We start from the raw sequence: 27,646 nt of genomic DNA on the forward strand, positions 1-27,646 counted from the left end.
AGGTCTGACATAGTCAGTAACAAAAGCCTAAAATATATGAACTGTCATGTGAGGCTGATGCTGTTGCTTTCAAGCACCTTGTCATTTTTTAGATAATTTAGTTTGCACTATGTGATTTTGATTAGATTTGTGAGACAGAAAAACAGCTTCATGACAGCATTTGATTAGTTCTGTTCTTCTCAGGATTTTTTTGAATACAATTTAAATCTTCTGTTTAACATTCTGAGTTTTTGCTGTCAAACCTTGTTCAGATTTATGATGAAACACTCTCAAAGCTAATGAAATTTTATTAGGTGTCAGTTTTTAGATCTCTTTTTGTTCAATTCTGAATAAGTAAAACAACACACAACACAAGTTAGCAGCAACTATAGAGACAGCAAGAAAAAGCAGTTTGTATGTTTTTCTTTAGATTTCTATAAGGCAGGCCAGCAATGTTTTGTGCTTTGCTGTGCAAGAAATCCGATTCTGTTTATGTTGGATCAACTGGACAGACTGCTTTCCATTTCACCCGCTAGCACTTGAGTGTGTTTGTGTCGTGCATGCTGGACTCCTCTGCTTTCCAGGGCATTTTGAGACGGAAATCTTACGGGGTCAGAGCAGGTAACACGTTCGTATCCATTTCAGCATGGCACTAGTGGGAACCGCGGTTACATCAGTGGAAAGGCGAAGCTAGTTTCAATGAGTTAATCGTTTGATCAGCTGTTCAGAGGAGTCACACAGATCATTAATTAAATAAATTCTCTGTCTAACTCTTGTACTGCGTGATCTAACCTACAGTAATTAGCTGCAAGGGTAACAGCTTCTGATTGTAACCAGATCAAATGGTTTTATACCTCATGCTGGTTGTACTGGATGGTCTTTGTGGCAAAATGACGTGAATCATTAACGGAAAAAACTTTCAGAGTTTAGTGTGGTGGTGATGTGCTTCTCCTCCAGCAGTGACGGCACAGAGATTTTTTTTAAATCAAAGATCGAATTTAGATCTTTAAAAAAACTGGAATGAAAATAAGAAGACACAATGTCAGTCTTTTCACCATAACCATCAGCAACATTACCAGAAGCTCCAAGATAGAAATATGGTGGATAGAATTTCATCATCACCAATCTTTCCGGTCTTTTGCCAGAAGCTCAGCATCCTTCAAAGCAACCCCATAAGATTTAATGTCTCCCATAATGACGTCTGTCCACTGAGTATAGATTTTGCCTTAAGGCCGTTTCCAGCCTACAGCCCCTGTATTAAACTGCAAAATGGCTCGCGTCGGATGGTAGAAGGGAAGACGGAGAACGTGGCCAAACCATCTGGTGCGACGTTGCGCAACAAGGCAGGAGGCTTGGGGCTGGCACGTTTGGGCTCCTATTGCTCTTTTAGAGACGCATTAGGGCCACTTGATGTTCTCAATGGTCCTGAGAGCCTGGCTGTCAAAGCCAGATAGAAGTTGTGGTTAAAAAATATTTATAACAGAAAATATGCTCCACCTACATCCCTTTTTCTGGAAACGCCTCCCTTTTCCCATAGTGTCTGCAGCCGTTTGTGTGTGAAGTTGTACCTGTTTGCAGCTGCCTTGCATATACGAGAAAGATACAGAGATGCAGCCCTTTTAAATGCGTTAGTTTTGCTAATCCCATTGACTGTATGTGTGAACTGGACAGAGTGAGTGTGACATCACCTATAGAAAAAGGCTTTCTTCCGGCCCCTACCACTTGAAAGCGGGCCAAGGAGATTAGTCAATCTAACACTTCGAACATTCCACATGAAACCACATACTTTTATTGAGGCATCTGATTGGTTAGTTTATCACTTGAATAACTTGCACTACAGATAAACATCGTGAAAAAAGGAAGAACTTGTTAAAAAAAGGTAGAAGATTAAGAATAGTTAAACCAACAACTATAATGAGTAATAGCTGTTTATTTTTTGATGGAAGTCCTTCCAGTTCTCATATACAGTCAATGGTTAATACAGTTGCTTCGACTCCTCCCATTTTATTTTGTTGGTAACCTCCTTGTTGCAATATAATAAAATCCAACTGCTCTAAACCGATACCCCTTGTTTGTTTGTTTTTGCATGTTTAACAGACACAATCCTCTAGAGTGTTTGTGTGTGTTTTTTAAGTATGCAGACATTTTTGCAACCTTCAGATTCCTTAGTGACTTACTCGACTGTACAGTATTGATATTGAGATTGTTGAGCTTCTCATAAGTCGATTGAAAGTGAGGCTTTCAGCTGCTTTCATGCCCCATCTGCTGTGTTTTAACAACTGCTTGCATGCTTCGCACGTTCATATGGTTTGTCATAGTGATACAACATGATATTGTTAGGAAGAAACTGCTTTTGACAACTTTATTACCCCACAGTGGATTTGTACTACAGCCAGCCTTGCCTAACGTAGTGTTAGACACACACATGTGGTAGACGTTGGACATGAGTGTTTCTGTCAGTGTTGAAGCTGCGTCTGGATGAAGCCACGAGGAACATTAACAGAGAAGTGACCCATGACAGAATGACTGAAGGCTGTTCCTTTCACAGACTGATGGAGGACGGCCTATTTGAAAGATCCTATGTGTTCTCGACAGGAAATCATTATCCAACAAGCGGAATCTTTTTTGGTTTTATCTCTTAATTTAATTTAATGTAATTATAATACTGACCTTCTGACTGATAAGGCTGTTGAATGCTACATCTCATTTAGAACTTTGACCAGGAGAGCTGATCACATCTCTCCAGTTTTTAAGTCTATGTACTTCATTAAACATTGCTTATTCTTCTCCCTTCATTTCCTGTTCGTTGCCAAAGCTTTTGCATTTCTGTACATAAGGTGCTACAAAATAATTGCTATGCCTCATTGACCAGACATTTATATAGGAGCAAATTATGCAGGGATTCAAATAATTACAGCTTAAAATGTAAACTTGCAACGTCTCATTGGATGCAAAGGTTTTTTTGTGGATAAAAGCATCAAATCTTCAGCAGCCAGTTGTTAATACTGTTACGTCTGTGTTGCTATGGATCCAGTAGCAACACTGATTTTCAGGGTGTTTTGCTTGCCACTGCATGGTTTCAAACACTTTTAAAGAACAATACACTGGAAAAAAATGTCGTTCTCAAAGAAACTTAAAAAATATAGAAAACAATATGTTTTTCCTTGTTGTGAAAAACAATCTACCAATAGAAGTGGTGGAATTTGTCCTAAATAGGATTTCTTAAAATAAGTGGTTAAGTCCTGACCTAAGACAACATTTTACGTTGAAATTAGCTATAATCACTGATATTTATATATATTGCTCTGATAACGCTTTGTTTTAAACAAAATACTTAAAATCTTTAAAGCAAGGTTAGTTAAACCAGCTGCACTTTAGAAATGTCATGCTCCCCCCTTGGTAATACTTGGTAATATATTTTGCTTTTGCTATGATGATATCAAATACAATATATCTTCTTTGCTGTCACTTATCAGACTTGTTTAAAATATATAACAGTTAAATATCTCTTTAAGATATTAAGTTTCGATGGGGATTTTTGGCAGTGATGTCATAGTGTAGCAAAAACCTGAAGGGCATTTTCGATATCACCGCAGTATTAGGAGACTCAGAGCCCTGGAAAACAGCAAAAAATTAGCCTTTCTGAGAGATGCTGAGAAGTTACCAACACAAACTGTATCAGTCTAACATGTTGACATCTGTAGGGAGGGAACTGCACCATAGAGGGGAAGGATGATGGGGAGGACTTCAGGCGTTTGCTGAGTGCCATGGACATCCTGTGTTTCACTCCAGAGGAGCAGAATGGCATCTACAGACTTCTGTCCTCAATTCTTCATCTGGGGAACACCTACTTCGAGCCCCATCAGGTCTCTGTAAATGATGCACGCACACACACATGCTACAGAATTCCATTCAGTTTCACAGCTGAATGGTAATGATAATGCTGATAGACAGTGGTAATGATGGACGATTGTGGCTTCCTGTGAAATGTGTGTGTCCTTGAAGGCTGAGGGGGAGGAAGTGGCGTCGGTGGTGAGTGCTCAGGAGATCAGGGTGGTAGCTGAGCTGCTGCAGGTCTCACCGGAAAGCCTGCAGAAATCCATCACCTTCAAGATGACAGTGAGCAAACCTGCAACTGCATCACACTCTTATCCCCACACACCACATTTATTTGACCTTTTTGAGAATATTACACAACTACAGATACGGGTGATGTTGCTAGATACGAATTGTGTTTGCCTCCCACCCCCAGGATACAGTGAGAGAGAAGATCTACTCACCGCTGACGGTGGAGAGTGCTGTGGATGCCAGGTGAGTGAGTCAAGAAAAGTACCTGTGAGGTTAAACACAATCCACCTGTTTCCTCCTGGAAAAACTTGCAACAGCAGCCTGTCTGACTGTTTTCTCTGAGGTCTTTTGAAGTCCTTAGTCTTTTTTTAACCCTCTTTTAAAAATCATACCAGGAGGCTTTAGAGGGAGAAAAAGGAGTCTTTGATATTCTCTTCCAATCTTTGGTGGAGGCATGTGAGGACAAAGGACATCAGGGCTGGGGGAGAGATTTTTTCAGATGTCCTCTGTTTCCATAGGAACCGGGTTTTCTGTTTCCATAGAAACCTTATTGTGTGTTTCTCATAGAGATGCTGTTGCCAAGATCCTGTATTCGCTGCTGTTTAGTTGGCTGACGGAGCGCATCAACGGACGGGTCTACCCTCGCACTGAAGCCCTCTCCATCTCCATATTGGACATATATGGATTTGAGGTCAAAACAATGCAGCAATCTCTTTTAGTCATCACATCACAGTCTGAGCTAACAATCCCTCATGTGTCTCTGCTACCCTTCAGGAGCTACAGGTGAACAGCTTTGAGCAACTCTGTATCAACTACGCCAACGAAACTTTGCAGTTCTACTTTGTAAAAGTCGTCTTCCAAGAAGAGCAGGTCAGGGATGTCACCAAGCTTGTTTCTTTTTAAAGTCCTAATCCAATTATCTTTTGATCTGTTGTAAAAAAGCTCCCAGTGGTCTTTTAAAAATGATTATGCTGGTTTTAGCCAAAATGAAAAAAAAAAGTGTTTTTATTTAGGACAATATTTTCCAAACTAGCGTTAGTTCATTGGAAATTCGCCTCTGAATTGTGGGCGGGACTGTATGTGCGGAGCAACCCCACCCCCCTTCCCCTTCCCTGTTGCTCAGGGCTCAAAACAGGGATCTTGTCGTACGCCCAGTATAAAATGATCTTTTTTTCAAACTGCATTTTGTCTGCTCCTGATTCACAACAATTTGACTAAAGTAATACTCAGAAATGCCATTTTAAGTTTAATTTTCTTTATTTATGTCCTACATAATCAGGAAAATGCCACAGGAACATGTTAAAAACACCAAAACAGAATTTCCATCGGAGTGGGTCTTTCATCGATGTCCTTCACTTTATCTGTAATACCACCCATACTGGTTTTGTGTTCATGGACACACATGCCCTGAACTTTAAAATTTGTTTCATTCAAGAAATGCATGCTAACAGCAGAGCGTTTAACCTAACAAACCTCTTTACTCATAAATCTTATTTAAATCAAAGTTGAACAAACCAAACTCCAATAAAATACACCACGTTCCAAAAGTTCAATGCCAGGTCAACAAAATCATTAAACCTTCCAATTAGTATGCATGAATAGGAGGAAGAAAGGATAGAAAAGAACTGAGACAGACATTTCATAATCCTAAAACAACAACAAAAAATATCAGAGGAAAACTGTTTCCTGATTAGCCAGCCCTACCAAGAGCACCATAGAAGTCTCTCTGATTTTCAAGGGGGCTTCGCAACATCTTTGAACAACATCAGAACAAAACTATCCTTTATTTTCCCCAAGTTCATGTCCAGCCAGGGTCACTATTTTTGTGTGTTTGTGAAATGGGCCGTATAAATCTGTAGCACAGATTTAAATAAAGATCTGTATTCTTTTGGTTCTTAATGGAGGTGACAGGAAAATATGATTCCAAAATAGTCAATCAAACCTCAATGACTTTTGCTTTTCCTTTTCACATGTTGATGGTCAATTATTTAAAGACACTTAATTGGCAGCATTAAACAATTTCTTTTCATTCTAGTTAATTTGAAAGAAGTAACGGTTTGGCACTCCATGAAAAAAAAACAATCTTAATTTATGGTTTCACTTTTTTATTGTTTCATTATTATTTTTATTATTATTATTCAAAATTATTAGACACGTTTTTTCAGGTTAAACCTATTCAACTAAAATTGTAATCATAAAAATGTAGGAACAGATTTGGGATTAAAGCACATCATTATGTCAGATAGGAGCTGTGGCCTAAAAGAGTTTTACAAATATCTAAATAATTTCAATTGTTTTGCATAGGAGGAATACATGCGGGAGCAGATCGAGTGGCAGCAGCACTCCTTTGGCAACAACCAGGCATGCCTTGACCTCATTGCTGCAAAGCCTCATGGGATCCTGCGCATACTGGATGACCAGTGCAGTTTCCCCCAGGTATGCTTTCATCTGTGAAACTACTTTTCAGCTCTCGCATCAAAGCACAGGTAGTGGAAACGGGAAAAAAAAGACAAAATAAAAAATTAGAGATTGAAGTTTTGAATTGACGGAAAGCCTCCCAAAGCCCCTGCTCCAAATTCTCTGATCCAGCTCTCTGCAATGGATGCTGTAGGAATGCTAAGGTTCTCAAGCTAAAGTTAGTTTTTGACGTCATTTTTACAATGACAGTGATTAAGAAAAGGCAGCTTTCATTGTGTAAGGGATAATGGCTGACAAAGTGTGCATTATCAGAAATTAACGCACGCTGTAGAACCTTGCTTTCATGAAGTGCGCTAATTTCTGATAATGCACACTTTGTCTGTCATTATCCTGCTTATACCATGGTCATTCACAAAAAAAAATTCAATCAGTTTTAGTACTTTATTCCTGTTATTTTTTGGTTAGATTGCTTTTTTCATCAAAAGCTATGTATTATGTGGTGTTGTCACGGTTACATGACAAATCGCTGAGCTGGCACCGACCTTGACAGCAGCGGCAAAAGAGGTTAAATAAAGCATCAGTTCAGAGATAAAGTTCACCTCTAACCACTTGTTTTTGTCCAGATGATGAAGCAAAAGTATGTTTCAAAGAAGACAGCGCAGTGATATAGAACATTTAAGCTAGGTGACCAGAACATGTTTTTTAGGTGTGCGTTATCACTGTGGAATAACACTTATTAATCCACACCCAGCAGCCAATCAGAATCGAGTATTTACCCAGACCATGGTATAACAATTTATTATCCAGTGATTACACTTTTTCAAAGAAAGAAGATATAGTTGGATTTATAATGAAAAAGAAATGATACTGCAGTCAGCTCAGATCCAGAACAGAACTATCACACATGCTGACTTAATTGCCTACCTGCTGATATTATTATTTCCACTGCTTCTTATATGAAAAGCTGACTGAACTCATACCAGGATAAATACTCTCAGCAGCGGCTGGATTAGTTACACTTTTTTAAAGTGCACTGACGCAAATGCCCAATCAGCCAATCACATTGTTCAACAGGTGTAACTAATGTTATGACGTGTGTGTGTGTGTGTGTGTACTTTGAAATTTCTGGTGCACAGTGTCAAACGTGTCACACGAAGATCTGACAAATGCAATCTGCCAAACCCGAATAGGCGGCATGTAAATGAGCTGTAGATATTACATTTCCATGGCTCACTAACCATTACCTGTTTCCAATTATCACTAGGCAACAGACCACACCTTCCTCCAGAAGTGCCACTATCACCATGGAAACAACCCACTATATTGCAGGCCAAAGATGCCACTGCCAGAGTTTACACTGAAGCACTATGCCGGGAAGGTCACCTATCAGGTACTTTTCTTCTTTCCATCTTTCCTCTTCTTTCCCTCATCTTATTGTAACTTTGTTCACATATGAACTATTTTGTGTCTTTGTCTGTTTTTATTTTGTTCTTTTCTGATTTTTTAAGTGTCTTTGCTGTTTCTGTTTTAAAAAAAATGTTTTTTTCAGTATTCTTTTTAATTCCAGTAAAACAAATAAAAGACAAAAACCAGTCGTTCCCTAGTAAATCCAAAAAGAAAGATGTTAGGAAACCATAACTGTATGATATGTGCAGAACAAACAGTTGCACATCCAACCCCCAAAATTCCTCTGTCATGGCAACTCTTTCCAATGACTCTATATATAGATGGACACAGTGTGGGAGGATGTAACTTCTTGATTTCTAATGAAGATAGATTTTCAGCTTGGAGGTGACCGCCTTTCTGGGCGCATTGATGATCAAACCCCTAGCTTTCCAGATGTGAGCAAAAATGCATAACATTTAGGCCTGACATTTGTTTAAAGAGGTGGAAAAAAGGAATTGCAAAAGACTGTAAGTTATAGAATCTCAGTTAAATGATTTTAAATCACAGAAAATGTGGACTGCTGCGCTTGTTTAGTGAGCCTCCTTGTGGTGACTCCATGAACTGATCCGGCTCCAGTTATTTTTATTTTTTAAACCAGTTTCTAATAGAAAGTGCAAGTGTTTCCTCCTTTGAGTCATTAGTTTAGGAGACATTATTTTCTCTGCCCACCAAATTTCTCATTTTACACACATTAAAAGTGGATTTCACACTGTATTAGCTCTTTCATTTAAAACTAATCCTAATTGCAAACATTTCAGAAAACTCCAAATGCTCACTTTGAGGTTTTTTTTTTTAAACATTAATTTGTTACCATGTCAGCTGGCAGACTGAAGATTATGCTTATGGCAAGCCAGCCTTAATTTGCCATTGTTAATGACAACACTGAAAGCAACAATGAAGTAAAAAAAAAAAATTGAATCATTTGTTCAGAAATAACCAGTTTTGACTCGGATCAGAAAATCCCTAATGACCGAAGTTTTTTACATACATTCGAAAATTTGCTTAAATCAGTGCAGAGATTGTTGCTGAGTTATGCCAGCCGCTTCATAGATCTGCATGTATAATTTATATCAGATATATTAAAGTAAAAGTTCCATTAGTCGTCACACACCTGAGTGTGTGAAATGTTTTCTGAATAGTTGATTCTGAGAGCAGGGTGGACTGCAGTCACAGTCGTGCTCAGGAACCATTTAGTGGTTTAACACCTTAAATCTGCGCTGCAGCTATTCCATATTAAGAGTCTTTGGTATGACCCAACTGTGGATCTAAACCAACAACCTTGTGGCTTTTCAGAGCAGATACTCCCTGAGCTTTTGAGCAGGCAAACAAATATAATAATATTTGTTGTTAAAAGGCAGAAAGGTACAACTTTGCTCTATCCACTACTATATATGCAGATTTGCGGAAGTCAAAACTGTTTTTGTTCAGGTGGGTCTTATATATTTATCCCAAATGCACATACTGACACGTAATGCCTTGGTCACAACTGCCCTTATGGATGGACATGGGCTGTCTGGGGGTAAAAAATGAGCAAACTGCATACAATTTTAGGATCAAAGACCTCTCGGTGAACAAATAGAATGAAAATGTTCGTGCACATTTCTTTTCTACGGGCATGCTGCAAGCAACAGGTCTTAGCAATCACAAAAACAACACACAAGAGTAAAAGTGAGAGGTGTGACGCATGCACGTTGTACGGATTTTTCATTTTTCCAACCCCCCAACCATGTGCACTCTGCAAAGTACCCGTTAGAGCTATTCAAGTGATAAATGTGCGCTCCGTGTTTATAGCCTGACTGAGGCGTGCAAAGTGCGTGCAGGTGCCATTATCCTTACAAATGCTTCACGATACATTTACCACACACTCGACAATCGTACGTTACATTTTTATTCCTTAAGGTGGCCGTACGGGCCTCAAGGGAACTGCAAGGTACACCTGTGCTCCCCTAAAGATTCTGCAGCTGCTGTCTATGACCCTCCACGAGCCTTGACAACCGAAAAACCCACAGCACCTGTAGCCCCAGTACGAATGTCTAAATACGATATCACAGTATTGTTGCCTATAATGATTTCTGATGTTTGTCCAATCCTTTTTGTTACAGGTGCATAAATTCTTGGATAAAAATTTTGATATGGTTCGCCAGGATGTTTTAGACCTCTTCATTCAGAGCAGGAACAGAGTAAGAACTACAGCTTCCCATCCTTCACGAGTTTCTGCCTCAGCCACTTTGTTCTGCAGTGAATTTATTTGGTCAGGTTGTTTTATATAGGAAATGCTTTTAGCTTTGACTGGGGAACTTCTTGGTTGCTAGAAACTAAAATGCAGAGGGTTCATCTGTGTTTTTCTTTTGGTATGTTTTCAGAGTCTTGTAAAAATACTAAGTGCTTCTATTTCCTATGAAAAAGCATTTTTCAACCAAGCTCATTTTGAAAAAATATTTTTTTAAAACATTGATTGTGTGTATTACTGACCTAGGCAATAAGTCATAAGAAATATATTTTTTTAATTATTTTTTTTCTTGGTAGGGTTGTTAAAGGGTGGAAAAAACTAAAAGTTATTTCCCTCAGAACATGCATTCCTTGATTTTATTTTTTTATCGAGGACCACTGCAGCTTAAGGGGTTAATTCGACTATTTAGTAGTTTACAAGTTGAAGTGGTAGTTTTAACTAAGAAGTGTTGGACAATGAATGTTTTTCCATTTATTAAAATCTGATGTGATGGTATTAAACCTTTTTTCAACTGCCATCTGATAAAAAGGCAACTTATCTTTTTGGTGTTAGCTTCTATCATCTGTATTTGTGTTCTGTGTGCGGGATCATCCCCTCTGTGTGTGCAGATGTTATCAAACCTCTTCTTGAAGTATTCGGAGTCGGTGTCACAGCAGCAGTCTAACCTGCGGCGCAGCAGCACCGCTCGGCGTCATCAGGCCAACACGGTCAGCTCAAGGTTTCAGAGCAGCCTGCAAGAGCTGCTGGACAAGATGCAAAGGTTTTAGTAAAATTGTCATTCTTTTTTTTTTTTTAATCGGACAAGAAATCCTTACATGCATGAGCTAAAGTGTTTTCACATCTTCCCACATTAAATGTGTACTTTCCACTTAAATTCAAACTGGCGGGACAACCAGCTCATGTCAATGATGACGCAAAGCAGCAATGAGTCATTCTGTAAATGTTCAAATAGTCTAGAATGAGAATTCACATAAAGGCCAAGAATTGAGCATTATGTGACAAATTGAGAATAAATGAAGTAAGGAGTGCTTTTTCTGTTTGACCAACATTCTCTCTCTACTGTGACCTAAACCTAAAGAAACTAGTTTTAAACTTTTTCTTTATACTTGATGATTTGTTTGTTTTTTTCAAAATAAAGCAAATTATTTTGAACAGTAGCCCAGTTTGATTCTGTTAACTTACAGTTACAGTTCTAAAACTAGTCTGTGCTGCGTTCTCAAAGATAATTCTTCTTAGATCACATAAAGAGAAAAAAACTGCTCTTTCTTGAAAAAGGACAAAGCCTCTTATTAAAATCTCAATTTCAATTGTCATTTATCTGTGACAGGTGTAACCCTTACTTTGTGCGATGCATCAAGCCAAACCATCATAAGGTACATTTGCACATTGGAGTGTGCAAGTGTGCAGTTTCTGTCAGTGTGTAATGCGTATCTCATACGTGTGTTTGTGTGTTCTTAGGCATCTGAACTATTCGATGTGGATGTCGTCAACACTCAGCTGCACTACTCTGGCATCATGGACACAATCCTAATAAGGAAGGAAGGGTATCCAATCAGAATGCACTTTGGCAACTTCTTGTCGAGGTGGGTTTCCATATTTATTGCAACAAAACGTCCAGTAGTGAATTTATTTAGCCAATTTTAAAACAGCTGCTTCTTTACAAAAACTTGCCTGAAATGTTTTACATTTATCACACATAGACAGACAAGTGAGTTGACAAAATTATATTTTAAGTACAAAAACAGCAGAAGTCCTTAACAAGAAGAAAGTCGGAAAAAGGAAGTCCAACTTACAAGAATAAACTTGTAAAAATGACAGGAAGAGTCTGCAACAAACAAAATAAAAAAAAGTTGAAGTTCAACAACAGCTGCAAGTGAAAACAACAATAACAAGCAAAAGACCTCAATTTAAAGGAATCAGAGTTGAAGAAACTAATATATGCAGTAAAACCCAAAATAAGAATTGAAAATTTATACAATATGGACATAAAAAATATCCTCAGGATTGATGTACAAGAGAAGGGTGGCAGAAAATGTTTATTTGCTTACGTGCATACTATATTCCACAAAGAAATCTTATTTTGAAACCCACTTGCAATATAGTTCTTCCTGTTTACAGACCTATTTAACCTAACCTAAAGCCACAGGGGTTGATTTGTACTGGTGCTGCAGGTGTTGTGGGTTGTAGAGGGTCTTAGAGAGGAGAGGCAGCATCTTAAGGGGAGCACTGGTGTGTCTTGCAGTTTTACCTTGAGGTTCGTACAACCACCCCAAGGTGCACCATAAATGTAGGATTGTCAGGCATGTGGCAAGTGTTCGGTGATGTATTTGTAAACATAATGTAAGTTATATGCACGTTTGACACATGGGTGAGGCTGTCGCAAGGAGCCGGTACACTGTAGTCTAGTTGTTAGTAAGGTGCGTGCACTGGCTCCTTGCTGAGCTCGCGCAAATGCTTCATGCCCTGAGATGACAGGTAATGCTTAAGTGCCCGAGAGATGCCCATAGAACACTCACACAAACTACGCTCTGATGTATGCACAAAGAGCAAGCACCTTTCCCTTGAATAGCACTAACTGACTTCCTCTGCAGTGCGCAGGGAGGGTAAGATAGAAAAAAGGAGACACATGCATCTCCCCTAATTCACCCTTAATTACCCTCACATGTTGCCCAAGTGTCACCTGCAGCATGCCTGTAAAAAAATGTGCATGAACATTTTTGCTGTATGAGCTCTTTAAGAAATCTTACCTTGATATATCCTAAAATCCACACAGGTAAGGGCAGTTTTGACGACGGCTCTAAACGTGATTTTGAGAGAAAGAAATCGTTTTTTAATTTTTTTAAATGGAAGCAAACAAACTTCTGCTGTAACTGATAAAGTCATGTCAGACTGATTTTTTTTAAAAAGCAGATAACATACAAGTTTCTTCAATGGGAAAATATTACACACAGAACAGGAAGCTAAATAAATAATGCCTATTGTGATGTCTCTCTGTTTACCAGGGATGAAAAGGAATCTATTTCCCACTCACTATTTTGTAGTGCAGTTCTTTACATCTCTTTTTGAAAGACAATAACATCCTTTTCATACAAAGAGGGAGTTGGAGCACCAATTTAACCTTAAAATGTAATGGTAAGACCAAGAGGGAGAGTTAGGATTTACTTTAAGATTTATTTAGCTGTTTAAAGCTTGTAAAGTGGAGGAGCAGCATGTTACAGACATTTTGAAACTTGTCAGGTCAGAATGACAGAATTACATTCTGAATCTCTGCTGTTTTTAGAGCTGTTAGTGATATTATAAATGTAAGCGACCTGCAAACCAATGTAATAATGTCTCCTATTTTACGTCCTCTTTCTAAAAGGCAGCTGTTGTCGTTATTCAATTCTCAATAGTTTTGACATTTCTCTATTTCTTTTCAGTGTGAGAGAAATATTAAATTTTTTCACACGTATCTCTCAAATCTGAAAATGAACATATTTTTTTTTTTTCTGTTGTAAAAAAAAATACAGAGTATCACTCAGGGCCTCTCATCACTGCAGCTGCCAGAGCAGCAGTCACAGTCAGTGGCAATCACATTAAAATACCTCAAACCAAGCTGATATTGGGCAAGTTATTTTCTTAACACCTGCAGGGTTACTTAAGCGGGCAGAAGTGCTCTGAGATTTACAGCTAGAAACGTCCAAGATCCACGGACGAAAGTTAGACACCTGCTGCAAATCTGGATTTCACTGCTTCTTGTCAAGAGTTATTTCAGAATTCAGCTGGCCTTGTCATGTGTGTGTGACATATGTGACCGCAGGTATAAAGCCCTGCTCTGCCTGAAGGATTCTCCACCTGCCGATGGAGAAAATTGCGTTACTATGCTCCACAAACTTTGTCCAGTCAAAAAGGGTTCGTATCAGGTGGGAGTGAGCAAGGTGAGGCTTTTTTCCAAAAAACCTGCCAGACTGCAAAACTCAAATTCTCTGTTCTTTACACAAAGGTGTTGTCTGATATGTGTTAGATTTTCCTGAAAGAGGAGCTGTATTACCTGCTGGAGGGGAAGCGGGACCGTGTCCTGGACATAGCCGCCATGACTCTGCAGCAACACATTCGCACCTATTTTGTCCGAAAGAGCTTCGTCAAATTTAAGCATCGTGTGACCTTGTTTGAGGCTCGCTGCAGAGGCTACCTGGCCAGGTAATGTCACCCATTCACAGCTCCATTCTCACCACCAAAAATTCAGCATTCAAACCTGCTTTGTGTGAAAAAGAAATCTTCACAGCTTTTTTTGTTAAAAAAAAAACAGGTAAATAACCAATAATGTTGTTTTTCCAAGAAATCTTTTCCTGCGACATGGGGCAGCGCATCAGCGTTGTGTATCTCTTCCTGGAAGCTGGCTTATCTGAGCTTTACTGAACAACAAACACATCCCCCTGCTTAAGTCTAGAGTTTCAATCCCTCTGCAATTTAGTCTTTAGTGTTTGATTTTGCTTATCCAAACACACCAAACGTTATCACACAAAACACACTCCTTTGTCCATGATTTGAAAGAACAAGGCTGGAGAATTGAAGCTTATCCATCAAAGATGATTGATTTTAGCATTCACCACCAGACCAGCAAAAGCCAAAAGGTGGGACACAAATGACCCCTCATGTGGCAGTGCATGAAAGGGCATTAAAAAGCCACTATTGCCGAGGTTGTACGTGGTAAAATTCTGATAGCCTTTCAGGGGCGGCTACTTGCTGGTAATTTGATGAAATGACTCATTTGGGAAAACGTGCGCCGAAGATCTAAGCAGCTCTGCAGATGGCATCACAGCAAAGCTTCTTAACCCTGATGACCTCTTCAGATTCACTCCCTTTTAGACACCTTTGTAGCCAACTTGTATATGCATAATATGCTATAAATTATTTGTACCCTTTTTTTCTTAAGAATATATAAATGTCAGTGTAATAAACTGCAAATTTCAATATTAATTACATAAAGCATAAGCAAAACAAACTATCAAATAGTAGTTATTTGAGCTTTGGTGAGGAGTCAATATCTATGTATATTTAAAAAATTAAAGTTCTTTATTTCATTCTTTCTAGATCTTTATCTGCCCACTTCTGTAACAAAAATATAAACGTTTTTAAAAGCTTTGAAATCCTTTATCCATCAATATTTTTTCCCCACATTTTTCATTTTTCCATTGTTAAAGTTCCCCTCTGTACGACGGAGTATTAGGGCCACCAAAAAAAAAAAAAAAAAGTAAAATTACGACATTTTATCGTCCGTTTATCGGAGCATCGCTTGAAGATGAAAGATGTGGAGCTTCTTGTGAAGCATTATTTCCAGGTTTATTATAGGTTTGAAACAAACAGATTCTGAACCTTTGGCGACTCAAAATCAGATTATTGTCAGTGGAGCCGTCTTTCCGGGGTTCAGTGTCAGTAAAGTGGAGTTTCATATGTAAAATAAGGAGCTCAGAGACACGTTTGGGTGTAGAGGAACGCTGCAGCCTTTATTCTCCTTTTCACTCACATACCCTGAAGTTCATCTGTCACCTTACGTCATGAACCTGTCATCAGATCCGAACACCAATGCGGAAGTAAACGTCCCGTTATATCATCAAACAACAAAGATGAATGAAAATAGTCTATTATATTAGCATTAGAACGTTGAAAATGCCAAAAAAGTGATCCTCCTCCTCAGACGGAAGCGTCACACAAACGTAGAGATCTTGTTTTTGGTGGAGGAAGAAAGGATTGAAGTGGAAAGCTGCAGGGACACCGATGGCTTCATCGGGCTGCAGAGATCCTGCAAACCAACCATCAATAAATTAAACTTTAATAAATTGTAAATCAAACAAATGAGCTTCCAGATATTTGGAACGTTCAAGCTCATTCAGATCACCTGTTCAACAAAGTTTAGTCGGTCTGCTCTGTTGCTGCGCGGCGTTCACCTGCTGCTCTGCATGCTCACTTCCACTTAATATCGTAAATTTACGAGTTTTTTTCTCATAAATTTACGACTTAAAATCTTGTAAAATTACGAGTTTTTTCTCATAAATTTACAAGTTTTTATCTCCTAAATTTAGTAGATAAAAACTCGTAATTTTACTTTTTTTTTGGTGGCCCTAATACTCCGTCGTACCTCTGAAATCTTTCCTTTTTTTGATTTTTTGATATGTACGGGTGGCATTTTTCTTGTGAAAGGGGCACAAATGTAATGTGAAATCTTTTTTTTTTTTTCTCAATTAATGAGCTTTTGTCATGTCACAACAGTACATGCACATTGCACAAGCTCCCTGATTTGCCCCGTCCAGCGTGCACATCTGTTCAGGTGCGGGAGAAGTGAAGATGGCACATTGCTACATTCCCCGCACACATTTTGAGTGCGTCCAAGGCTGAATGTCTCGCCTGAGAGCCCCAACCCCAGGCCTGGCTTCAGAGTGGGGCACTGGTGACGCCAATCCGGGCAACGTCATTGGGTCCTTGATTTTTCTTCAGGGGCTTCTAAACCGCTCTTTGTCTGACTCGTCACCCAGGACCTGTCTGCCATGGGAGACCCTAGCAGGGCTTAAGCTCCAGAAAGCTTAGCTCCTGGGATCACTCGAGTTCTCAAACTCTCCCCACCACCTTAAGGTGGCAGTTCACGGGGGACTGAAATAACATTGAATATTTTAAAAAATATATGTGTATTTTGTAATAAACATAAAACATTTTAATTGAAAAGACTCATAAAAAGTAAAGCAAACATTTAAATCTTTTATATATATATTTTATATTTTTTTAATCAGTATGTGAAAATGCAGCATATTTATTCACCACAGAGATGTCTGAATGGATGCATCACCAGATATGAAAAACATGGATCTGGATAGGGGAAAAAAGAGATGGTTTAAGTGTCATGGAGTTAAAACTGTAAATGGAACAAAATGTAATATTCAAATTGTTATATTAACACACCCTTTTTGTGTTTAAATGACATATTGTTGACTTGTTTTCGTGGCACTTGATGCATTTGTATTCAAGTTGCATCTCCTCTGTCTGAGTCTTAATGAACAACCGTGTTGAATTATTTCCTGAGACAGAAAAAAGTTTGTCCTGAGAAGGAAATACCTCATCCGGCTGCGCTCCATTGTTTTGCTGATCGTCACCTGCCAGCGCTACATGAGGGTATGTTCACAGAAAGGAAGAAAAAATTAAAACTGAACAAACGTATGAGGTGTGATACTGTTGTCCTCCTGTCAGACAGTGGTGGAGCCTGCCAGACAGGCGGAGGAGGTGAGTGGATCTGTGGTGAATTTCGCACACACTGAAGGTGTGCCGTTGGCTTAGTGTGCACTTGTGTGCACAGGATCGCATCAACCGAGAAGTGGTGAACGTGACAACACTGCCAATTCCTGCAGAGCTGTCTGGCCTGCTTCATGCTGCTTCAGGTACGCGCACCCAAACACATACCTGATTGCGCAAATACAACCGTCCAGTACATTGGGTTAGCAGTAAAGGTGTACATTTGTGTCACACAGGAGGAGTTGAGCTACACTCTGACTGCTTGGCAGTTGTCCAGGCTCCAAAAGTTGAGGTGGACCCTCAGCTGACCCTCCCCCTGGATATTAACAACTACCTCATGACTCATTACATCCAGGCCATGTACAGGGTACGTTTTCTTTCTCAATGCCTCAAGTTAAAACATTTACTTCTCAAATCTTTAACCTGTCTCACCTTGACCTTAAAAAGTAGCTGAATAATTCTGCATTTGTGACAGTCATCCCACATAAGCAACATGAACAAGTCTCTGCAAGTTATTAAACAACCTTGCTTGTGTATTTGTCACCATAGGAGCCATTGTTTGGGATGCTCACAGCCCCACTGGAGAATTCCCTAATCCGAATGGGGGATGAGCTCAAACATGGAGCCATCCACATTTTTATTCTGGTACAGTCTGTTGGGGAACACCTCAAACTACACACACACACACACACACACACAACACTTGTCCTGACATTAATTTGGTGCCACATTAAGAAATTAATTCAACATAAATACATGTGCACATGCAAGTGTTACTTGTTTGTGTGTCAAATGAACTAAAATATTTTGTTTGTTTGCATTTGTATTACAATTATCAGTCACAGTAATTTTTTCAAGTTTGAACCTCTTAATGTTCTAGATATTAAGATTTTTTATACTTGTGTCAAATTTTTGGTTAAAAAATGAATGTAGCAATATTTTGTCACCAATAGTTCAGGAATTTGTAAAACTAGAGTTTAATTTGAGGCAAAAATGATAAATTATTTGTTTTCGCTCTTTTGTTTTTTGTAATTGTACAGCTTTGTTTTTATGCAGTTTTGGATTTAAGTTCTAAATGATTTACTGGTAAATAACTAAAATGAAATTAACAAACAGACTATACCATTCTCTTCTTCTTATAGATTCTAAGGTTTATGGGTGATCCTGACTTGAATGGGGCTCAGGAAAATCTCTTTGGAAACTACATCATCCAACAAGGACTGGACAATCCCAACCTCAGGGATGAGATTTTGTCTCAGGTAGCCAATCAGGTAAAGTGATTTTTTTTTAATATTTCATCTTTGTCAATTACCATCGTGCTGCTTAAATGTGACCTGATGTCAGTTTCCTTACTGGTGAAGGTGTGGAGAAATCCTAATGTGCTAAATTCCGAGCGTGGCTGGCTTCTCCTCTGCTCCTGTCTGTCAGCTTTTCTGCCCTCCCAAAAGCTGGCCAAGTATCTGCTTAAGTAAGACACACAGTCCTAAAAATTCATCTAGTTTGCTTAAGATTATGACCTTTTGTTTTCTCCTCATTCAAACACGTAATGACTTGACATAAAAGCACTTTTGTTCTTCCAGGTTTGTGTCTGATTATGGGCCGGAGGGCTTCAACTGTGTGTGTCAGCACCGCCTGCTTCAGGGTTTGCAGCGGCTCAGTGTCGGGCCAGAATATGTTCGAACCTACCCCCCGTGTCTGTTGGAGTGGACAGCCAATCGCAAGAGAGCTAACATGGTTCTTCACATACTCTGCTTTGATGGTGAGAGAACCACCAATAGAAAAATCCTAAACTGCGTCCACTGCAGTCCGCTGTATAAATAATCTTTGGTAAATAAGAAACGACTTCGGAGCCAGAACCAGACATTGTGAGGTTCTTAAAACACTGAACTTGTCACAGTGAGCCTCTTTGAAAGGAGTCTTTTAAGATTTTACTCTTTTGGATAATTGATGGGATGCTTTCTCTCTTTTTGACCTGCGTGACCATATTTGAAGTTCACATTTGTCACTATAGTGAGATATTCCCCTTAAAAACACAAATATTGTGAAAAGGTTGTTTGAAGAATTGTATTTATTACACACCTGTAATCTTGAGGAACACATAAAGTACTAAAGAGAGAACTTACTGTAAAAAATATTGTAACTGATCAGCTCCACTTTTTTTTCTTATATTATGTATTCATTAAGATTTTTTTCAAACAAACACATACACACTGGGAAGACAATAGTATGATTATAGCTGTTTTCATCTCACTGTAAATCAGTGTGAGACATCACTTTTTGTGCAAACATACATTACTCCAAATATTCAATTAGTCCATTTAGTTTTTTCTATTCCTACTAATATTCTTACTCCGTCCATCTTGCTGTTTCATCCTCTTATCTTTTAGCAGTTCCCTGATTGTAATAGATCAACTGACCCTCTGCCTGGTTTTGTGTCTGAGTCTGTTTGTGACGCTGTTGACAATTGTCGTGAAACCAGCAGGGATTCAGAGTCCAGCTCATATTTGGGGCTTCATGCAAAATAAAGCAAAGCTGAATGTTGTGTTTTTCTTCTTTAGGCTTGTCTTTTCTTTGTCCGCTGCATTCGTGGACAACAGGAGAAGAGATTGCTAAAAACATATTACAACACAGGTATCGTCTTTCATAATTCACAAGATGTAGCTTGACTCCACAAAGAAAAACTTTGCATATTGATGTTGTTTTGTGTTGGTGTGTAGGGGAGTGTTGGAGGGTCGTCAAGGCTGGTCAGTACTCCTGAAGGAGCCAGCTCAGTGGGTTGAACTAGAGGGCTCAGACTACGTCCTGGACTTGATGTCAGATCTGGAGCTTCCTGCCAACTTTCCCAAACACAACAGCTACTTCATCATTTCAGCACTGGAGCCAAACAGAGTGCGGCCCAATGCCAGCATGTATGACAACAATGCAAACACTCACACACACACAGATGAGATTACACTACAAGGCAATGGCTGTGTGTTCATTTTCTCATTAACTTCCTGTGAGAATGTAAGTGGTTTTCTTTGGGGTTTCAGTTTTTAGAATATCAGATTTTTACTTTTACACGTTTGAAAACCATAATATCAGATTTCACTCTCAACTAAGGTCCTGTTCTCCATCAATACTCTGCCAACCAGTTTTTTTGTTACGCTCTTCTTTGCCCCAAAATACTTCTAGACTGATCCCTTTTTGTTTTTCCAAGTTAAGCGCGCAATTTAGTTTGGGAACTGTGTCAAAACTGTCCCTCTTGCTTGCATTTAGAATCAAGTTTTCTAAACTGAGTTAAAATAAATCCATGTCTTTCCTTAGACTAGGGGTCTGCAACCTTCAACACTTACGAGTCGATTTCTCACTGACCACAACCCAGTAGGAGCCAGAAAGTTTTATTTCACTCTTTAGAGAGACTGATGTGTGGGTTTTTTTGTGTTTTTTTAGTACTATTGTAAATATAAAGGAACTTTTGTTTTTGGTAAATAGACATTATAAGCATAAAGAGAAAATAGCCTTTTTTCAAAATATGAAATAGTTTATAACTTTTTCCTAAAGTTTATGTGACTTCCTTTCAAAATAAAAGACACCCTGTGTCACATTGGATCATCTTATTGCAAATGTAGTAGTACATGGTGCAATGCCAGCAGGGATCAAATCTTAAGCAAAATGAGAAATGTGTAAATCTAACAAATCAAAATTAAATCAGAGATTAAAAAAAAGTGAACCTGACTGTATTTTTCAATTCATGATGCACGTAAAATCCTTTACTCTGTTCAAAAACATAAAATCCGCCTTTATTCCTGTTGTGCTTACTGACCGCCAATTGATTTTCTGTGATACTCGGTGGACAAAAAGCTGTCAAAGCATTTTGTGATACGTACTTTCCTTCAACTGTTTTTGAGTGAGTAAAATCAAATTTGACTTAGTTTACTTTACTTTTTTATTTAGTTACTTTTTACTTTACAGTAACTTTTTAAAATTGAAAACATTTTATTTTTCTTTAACCACAGAGCCAAAATGGGAGGGTAAAAAAGCTACATCTAGCTCCAGAGCCTTAGGTCGCAGACCCCTGCTTTAGACATTATATCTAAAAGGAAGAAAACCGACTTTGGCTTTTCAAAAGTCTCTTTAGAGTTGGACAAAGCGAAAATTGATAAAAGCAAGTGAAAATAACAAAAACGTTTTCTTGAAATACTTAAATAGCTGAAACGGCATCAGATGGTCGCAAGTATTAACATTTTTTTCTCAGCAAAGAGAGAAAAAACATTAATAAAAACATTTTCACTCCTGCATTTAGACTTCAGTTCTTTCAAAACAAATTTTTAAAAGGAAGAGTCGTCCAATGTTCTCACAAAAGATAAGTGGAAAAATTCAAATGAATGGCCACATTTGTGTAGCGCCATTTTTATTTTCCTCTTTCTTCTCCTGTAAAATAGAAAAACCCGTCACACTATCTTATAAGCCTCCGTTTGAAAGGAACACAATGGCTTTCAGTACAATAAACTGTGGTTTCTTTTGTCAAAGAATACAATAATCCTTTTTTTTTCTCCACTAAAGGGAATTTGCATTATTGCAGCTACAGACTGATAGAAACGATTGGGAAATTCTAAAAAGGGTTAGAAATAGGGAAGACAAACAACACAATGAAAATATCCATAAATAAATCATATAAATCAGAGTGTTTTGATCTGATTTGATATAAAAGCAGATGATTGAAACATCTGTTCAGACAAAAAATACTGCAAAAAAGGCATTCTGGGCTGTGAATGAGAAATAACTGAAATGTTACTGAAAAACATAAAAAACATGCATGGAAATCCTCATTTTATGAGCTACACCAATAAAAGCTTTATTTTTTTTTACATTAACACTGTATCAAAAGTATTGTCGGTCAGATCACAGCTCCACTGATTGACCTGCAATCTATCTGAATGGGTCCTCGCCACTCTCAAAATGATGTTTTCAGCTGCGGTGGGTAATTGACATCATGCAGAATGAGAGGTGTCATGAAAAGCAGGTGAAAAGTGCCGGTGTTGTAAAGCTTCTCTCCGCTTGATGGACAATAGTGGGAATCGAACAGTTCAAAGGAATTGCAGTACTGCATGTGCTTTTGCTATTTTGTTTTTTTCTACTGCCATTAACGCGCATAAACTTTGTTTCACAGAAGCCTGTTGGGTGGTGGCTTTGACACAAATGATGACATCATATCTTCAGTCGTACCTGGCTCTGAAGGACTCAGCCCAGGTACATTATTAAGTAAAATCATGTGAGAGCACCCACTGACTGTGATCAGAGCAGACAGCAAAGTCCTCTGCACTTCCTCCCCCAGACTTTCAGCCTCAGAGAGGGATGGATCATTATCTTGACAGCCTGTTCGACCCCGTTCTGTCTGACGGAGCTGGAGTAAGTTGCATAATTCACTCGTTGTGACACATTTGACCACATGTGTGGAGACTCCTCCATCAGCTGGACTGTCAGTCATAGTGGAGCTCGATCGAACCTTTCTGTCTCAGAGTTAGAATGAAGCGAGCCCACTCAATACCTGTCACAATTATGAAGTATTGGTAAATATTTTATGGGATTTTTTTTTTTTGACACAAACACCAGATACAATCATTACACATAATTCAGAGCTCAGTGTGTTTGCCTGTCTAAACCCAAAACTGGAAACAGGACTCCAGACAGCCTCCCCCGTTCATGTAGGTCACATCCAGGTTGTGAGGAGAAGCTCTCAAATGGAATTCCACTTGCTCCACTTTTGAATATACTATTTAGAGTAGCTTAAAGTGAGCACTTAAGGACACTCTGAGATGAGAGGAAAAAAAACTGTAATTAGGGCTTGGTTGCATAAACCTGTCCATTAAAGCACACTTCATTTGTTTCTGCGTATGGATCAGAATCTTACAATAAACTAGAGCAGGGGTCTGCAACCTTTAACAGTAAAAGAGCCAATTGGCCCTGTTTTTTTTACTGACCAATAAGAGCCAAAAAGTCTTATTTTACCCTGAAGGAAAATACAATACTGCTTTGCATTCATTACATTGTTTATTTTTATAATAAATATGAATTGTGATTTTATTTGCATGAATAAAAACAGAAATATAAAGTAAAATCAACTCAAAATGTGAAATTGTTTTTTTTTCTTTTGACAGAAGCTTGCATAATGTACTATCAAAATAAAAGACTTCCTGTGCCAAACAGGATCATCCCAGAGCAGCTAATGCGAAAAGGTTTTAAACAACACAAGGCAAAAATGGCAATATTTTTTTCGTGGGGTGGCTATGGTGCAGAGGTAGAGCAGTCAACCAATGATCAGAAGATTGTAGGTTTGGTTCCTGCCCTGCTCTTCCATTTGTCAAAGTGTCCTTGGGCAAGACACTGAATCCTGCATTGCTACTGGTGGTTTTAGGTTTAGGCCTTCTAGGAAGGTAGTAAAATATTATATAAGTGTACACCATTTACAGCATAGGACATAAGGAATAAAGTAGACCCAAGGCTTAAGTCTGCTTTGGTTAGCCGTCATCCTTTTTCCTACTTAATACTGCTGTAAACCTGAACATAAACATGAATTTATTGGTTTATGATCCAGTAGAAAAAGTATGTAAAGAATTTACAAATGCAGATAATTAGAACCTCTCCTCTGGTTAGCTACTAACCATTGTTGTGCAGGATAAGATAATATGTTCCTTAAACTCATAAAGTAAACTGAGAAATCAGAAAAGACCAGATTTTTTACCAAGTATTTGAAATCTGTGGACTCTGAAGGAAGCGTAGAGCAAATGAAGCTTCTTGTTGTCAGCAGGGGTGGGAAAACCTTTACGTGGTTCATCACGCTCTTAGGGTCACCTCAGTCATAAATGTATAAACTTACTAATCTGAAATAAATCAATGCTAATATAGTAATCATGACTTTAAAAATGTACTAGAATTTTATTCTTCTTCAGCCAGAGAGCCACTATAGAGGGGTAAAAGCCGCATGTGGTTCCAAAGCCTTAGGTTGCAGACCCCTGAACTTGACAATGGAGACACATTTATTGATGAAAAATTATTTTATTCCAAACATTTTTTTTTCTCCCATAAAAGATTACATCAATTATTTGATGATTAAATGTTCTCTGTTCAGTCTGACCAGCGAGGCGGTGAACTTTGGCCATGTCAGAAGCATCTGTCTCCAGCTGGAACAGTAATGTGGTTAAAGTCAGCCATGCTATCGGATGTGGCTGACAGGCATTAGCATGTATCCAGTGTGTTCTACAGACCTCTCCTGCCCAGCAACCTATTGCGTTACGTAGTTAGCGTAATTGTTGCAGCCACCGGATCGCCACTGTGATTTCCCACAGAGGCAGGAGGGATCTGCTTACCAGGAACTGACACTCCGGCAAATGAAGAGCTTACTATTTAATGAGACACGGCCAGCAAGCATAGAGTCTGTAGAATGTATGGGTCAGTGGCTGACTTCTGATTAAAGGTTCACAAAAAGGGGGTGGACGGGGGAGTGTCTTTAAAAACACATCTGAGTTCACATATGTACAGATTTCTCAGAAAAAAACACATCTTTACTGGAATAAAATTTGTTGTTTGAATAATGTACTTGTTTTAAATAATGCATTGCCTGTCTGGGGTCATTTCTCATAATTCAAACAGCAGTTAATCGACAATTCAGCCTTGTCCTTTAGACAGACAGACAGACAGGCAGGCAGACAGACAGACAGAAAAATCCAGAATATCACATTGTCTGATTATTAAAGATTTTATTTGTAAATTATGGTGGAAAATAAGGATTTGGTCAATAACAAAATTTCAACTCAATACTTTTTTACATACCCTTTGTTGGCAATGAAAGCAGTCAAATGTTTTCTGTAAGTCTTCACAAGGTTTTCACAAACTGTTGCTGGTATTTTGGCCCATTCCTCCATGCAGATCTCCTCTAGAGCAGGGATGTTTTGGAGCTGTCTCTGGGCAACACAGACTTTTAAGTCCCTCCAAAGATTTTATGAGGTTGAGATCTGGAGACTGGCTAGGCCACTCCAGGACCTTGAAATGCTCCTTACTTAACCACTCCTTCATTACCTGGGCAGTATGTTTGGGATGGTTGTCATGCTGAAAGACCCAGCCACATTTCATCTTCAATGCCCTTGCTGACGGAAGGAGGTTTTCACTCAAAATCTGGCGATACATAGCCCCATTCATTTTTTCTTTTACATGAATCAGTCGTCCTGGTCCTTTTGCTGAAAAACAGCGCCAACGCATGATTTTTCCACCCCCGTGGCAAAACCACTCCCAGGTGGCTTGTGACAAACTTTAAACAACACTTTTTATGGATATATTTAAGAAATGGCTTTCTTCTTGCCACTCTTTCATGAAGGCCAGATTTGTGCAGTATACCACTGACTGTTGTCCTATGGACAGACTCTCCCACCTCAGCGGTAGATCTCTGCAGTTCATTCAGAGTGATAATGGGCCTCTTGGCTGCATCTCTGATCAGTCTTCTCCTTGTTTGAGTTGACAGTTTAGATGAATGGCCGGGTCTTTGTAGATTTGCAGTGGTCTAATACGCCTTCCATTTCAATATTATTGCTTGCACAGTGCTCCTTGGGATGTTTAAAGATTGGAAAATCTTTTTGTATCCAAATCCAGCTTTAAACTTCTACACAACGCTATCTGGGACCTGCCTGGTGTGTTCCTTGTTCTTCATGATGCTCTCTGCGCTTTCAACGGCCCTCTGAGAATATCACAGAGAAGGTGCATTTATACGGAGACTTGATTACATAAAGGGTGGATTCTATCTATCATTATTAGTCATTTAGGTCAACATTGGATCATTCATTGATCCTCACTGAACATCTGGAGAGAGTTTGCTGCATTGTGATTTTCTATCTCTCACTGTTCAAATGAACCTACCATTAGGATGAAATACTGTCACTTTCTTTTTAGGTGTGCAAACCAACAAAACCAGCAAGGGATCAACTACGTGTTTCCTTCAGCCACTGTATATGATATAAATCCTTTGAATATATGATGGAGTCTTCCTCTCTCACAGGAAATAGAATCAGCTGCGGGACTATCCAGCAGGATGAAGGGAGCTGGGGGAGTGGGAGGGAAGTGGCAACAGCAATCTGGCCCCCCACTTCCACCTGGAGGTCAGTCACAAAGACACTGTATTCAGATGTGCTTGGCTCCCTGTCCTGCTGTTATTACATAGCCACACTTTGAATCTGACATGAATCAGATGTGTTTGTGTGTTAACAGCTGTGAGAGTCCTTCCTGTGGGAGGCGTGATGTCGCCTCCTGTTGCTGCAGTGGCCCCTGTAACATCTGGTTTGTATCAAGTGTGATAAAAAATGTTGGGGGGACACTTAGCAATCAAACATAATTTCCCTTCGCTCAATCATGTTTGATGTGTTTGTCCTCCAGATGCCCAGCAGGCTGTTTTGACTCAGGAGCAGCAGGCAATTGTGAACCAGCAGGCCATCATCATGGTAACGTCTCAGCTTGGGCCTGGGTTGATTCATTTGCGTCACTAATGTTGTCATTTGAGGCGATGATCCATTAACTTGTGTCTCAGGCCCAGCAGATGAGCATGCAGGCCATGGCAATGGTCGGCAGCCCGGTGTCGAGCCCCCCGACCTCCCCCATCACTAGCCCTCCCATGAGTCCTCGGCAACGTCACCCACCAAGCCCCTACGCCCCTGCCAGCCCATATGCTGCCATACCTCCAAGCCCATATGCAAACATCCCACCGAGTCCCTATGCTAACTTTACTCCAACTCCTTATGCTGTGGCAGACATGCATCCCAGCCTTTACCCTCCTACTGCGCAGCAGGAGCAAGCTCTGTCACAGCCTCGAGCTCCGCCTCCTGCTGGCCCACAAGCTGAGCTTCAGGCCCGACATCAACCCCGCGCCCACCAGGCTGACTTCACCAAGGCTGACAGAGCTGAGGCCATGCAGCGCAGAGTTGCCCCCGCTGCACCAGTCAGTAACCTTTTCTCTGATTTATACAGAAAAGTTTTAAAAAGCTTTAAAAAATGCATTTACCCAAGGGAATAAACTGTTCAAATCAAAAACTCTCAAAATTTATCGTTTTAGAAGAAAAATGTTTTTGTGTCTGAAAAAAATGAAGCCTTCCAACATAGAAAGTAAAAGGCAAAGAAAAATTGTGATGCCGGTTGAAACATTTCACCTTCACAGCAAGAATTTCAAAGCAAGACTTTAAAATACACTTAAAATAATTATCATTGCAAAGAATCAAGAAGAAA

General features: G+C 39.2%; 1 protein-coding gene across 1 annotated transcript in view; it reads left to right on the top strand.

Moving 5' to 3' along the window:
• Positions 1-3,951: 3,951 nt before the first annotated feature.
• LOC101164624 (unconventional myosin-XV-like) overlaps positions 3,952-27,646 on the top strand; it is a 50,150-nt gene continuing 26,455 nt past the window's right edge. The window contains exons 1-28 of the mRNA XM_023958435.1: positions 3,952-4,098; positions 4,232-4,290; positions 4,615-4,738; positions 4,822-4,917; positions 6,352-6,483; positions 7,730-7,855; positions 10,014-10,091; positions 10,750-10,901; positions 11,469-11,514; positions 11,600-11,724; positions 13,941-14,058; positions 14,145-14,320; positions 17,200-17,284; positions 17,360-17,392; positions 17,466-17,547; positions 17,638-17,768; positions 17,951-18,046; positions 18,544-18,672; positions 18,763-18,869; positions 18,982-19,160; positions 19,960-20,032; positions 20,119-20,310; positions 22,554-22,633; positions 22,719-22,792; positions 26,430-26,529; positions 26,639-26,707; positions 26,804-26,868; positions 26,955-27,362. Coding sequence (XP_023814203.1) covers positions 3,967-4,098; positions 4,232-4,290; positions 4,615-4,738; positions 4,822-4,917; positions 6,352-6,483; positions 7,730-7,855; positions 10,014-10,091; positions 10,750-10,901; positions 11,469-11,514; positions 11,600-11,724; positions 13,941-14,058; positions 14,145-14,320; positions 17,200-17,284; positions 17,360-17,392; positions 17,466-17,547; positions 17,638-17,768; positions 17,951-18,046; positions 18,544-18,672; positions 18,763-18,869; positions 18,982-19,160; positions 19,960-20,032; positions 20,119-20,310; positions 22,554-22,633; positions 22,719-22,792; positions 26,430-26,529; positions 26,639-26,707; positions 26,804-26,868; positions 26,955-27,362 — 3,267 coding nt within the window. The 5' untranslated portion in view covers positions 3,952-3,966. The remainder of the gene's footprint in view (positions 4,099-4,231; positions 4,291-4,614; positions 4,739-4,821; positions 4,918-6,351; positions 6,484-7,729; positions 7,856-10,013; positions 10,092-10,749; positions 10,902-11,468; positions 11,515-11,599; positions 11,725-13,940; positions 14,059-14,144; positions 14,321-17,199; positions 17,285-17,359; positions 17,393-17,465; positions 17,548-17,637; positions 17,769-17,950; positions 18,047-18,543; positions 18,673-18,762; positions 18,870-18,981; positions 19,161-19,959; positions 20,033-20,118; positions 20,311-22,553; positions 22,634-22,718; positions 22,793-26,429; positions 26,530-26,638; positions 26,708-26,803; positions 26,869-26,954; positions 27,363-27,646) is intronic.

The sequence above is a fragment of the Oryzias latipes genome, chromosome 1 (assembly GCF_002234675.1).
Source record: "Oryzias latipes chromosome 1, ASM223467v1".
Lineage (NCBI taxonomy): Eukaryota > Metazoa > Chordata > Actinopteri > Beloniformes > Adrianichthyidae > Oryzias > Oryzias latipes.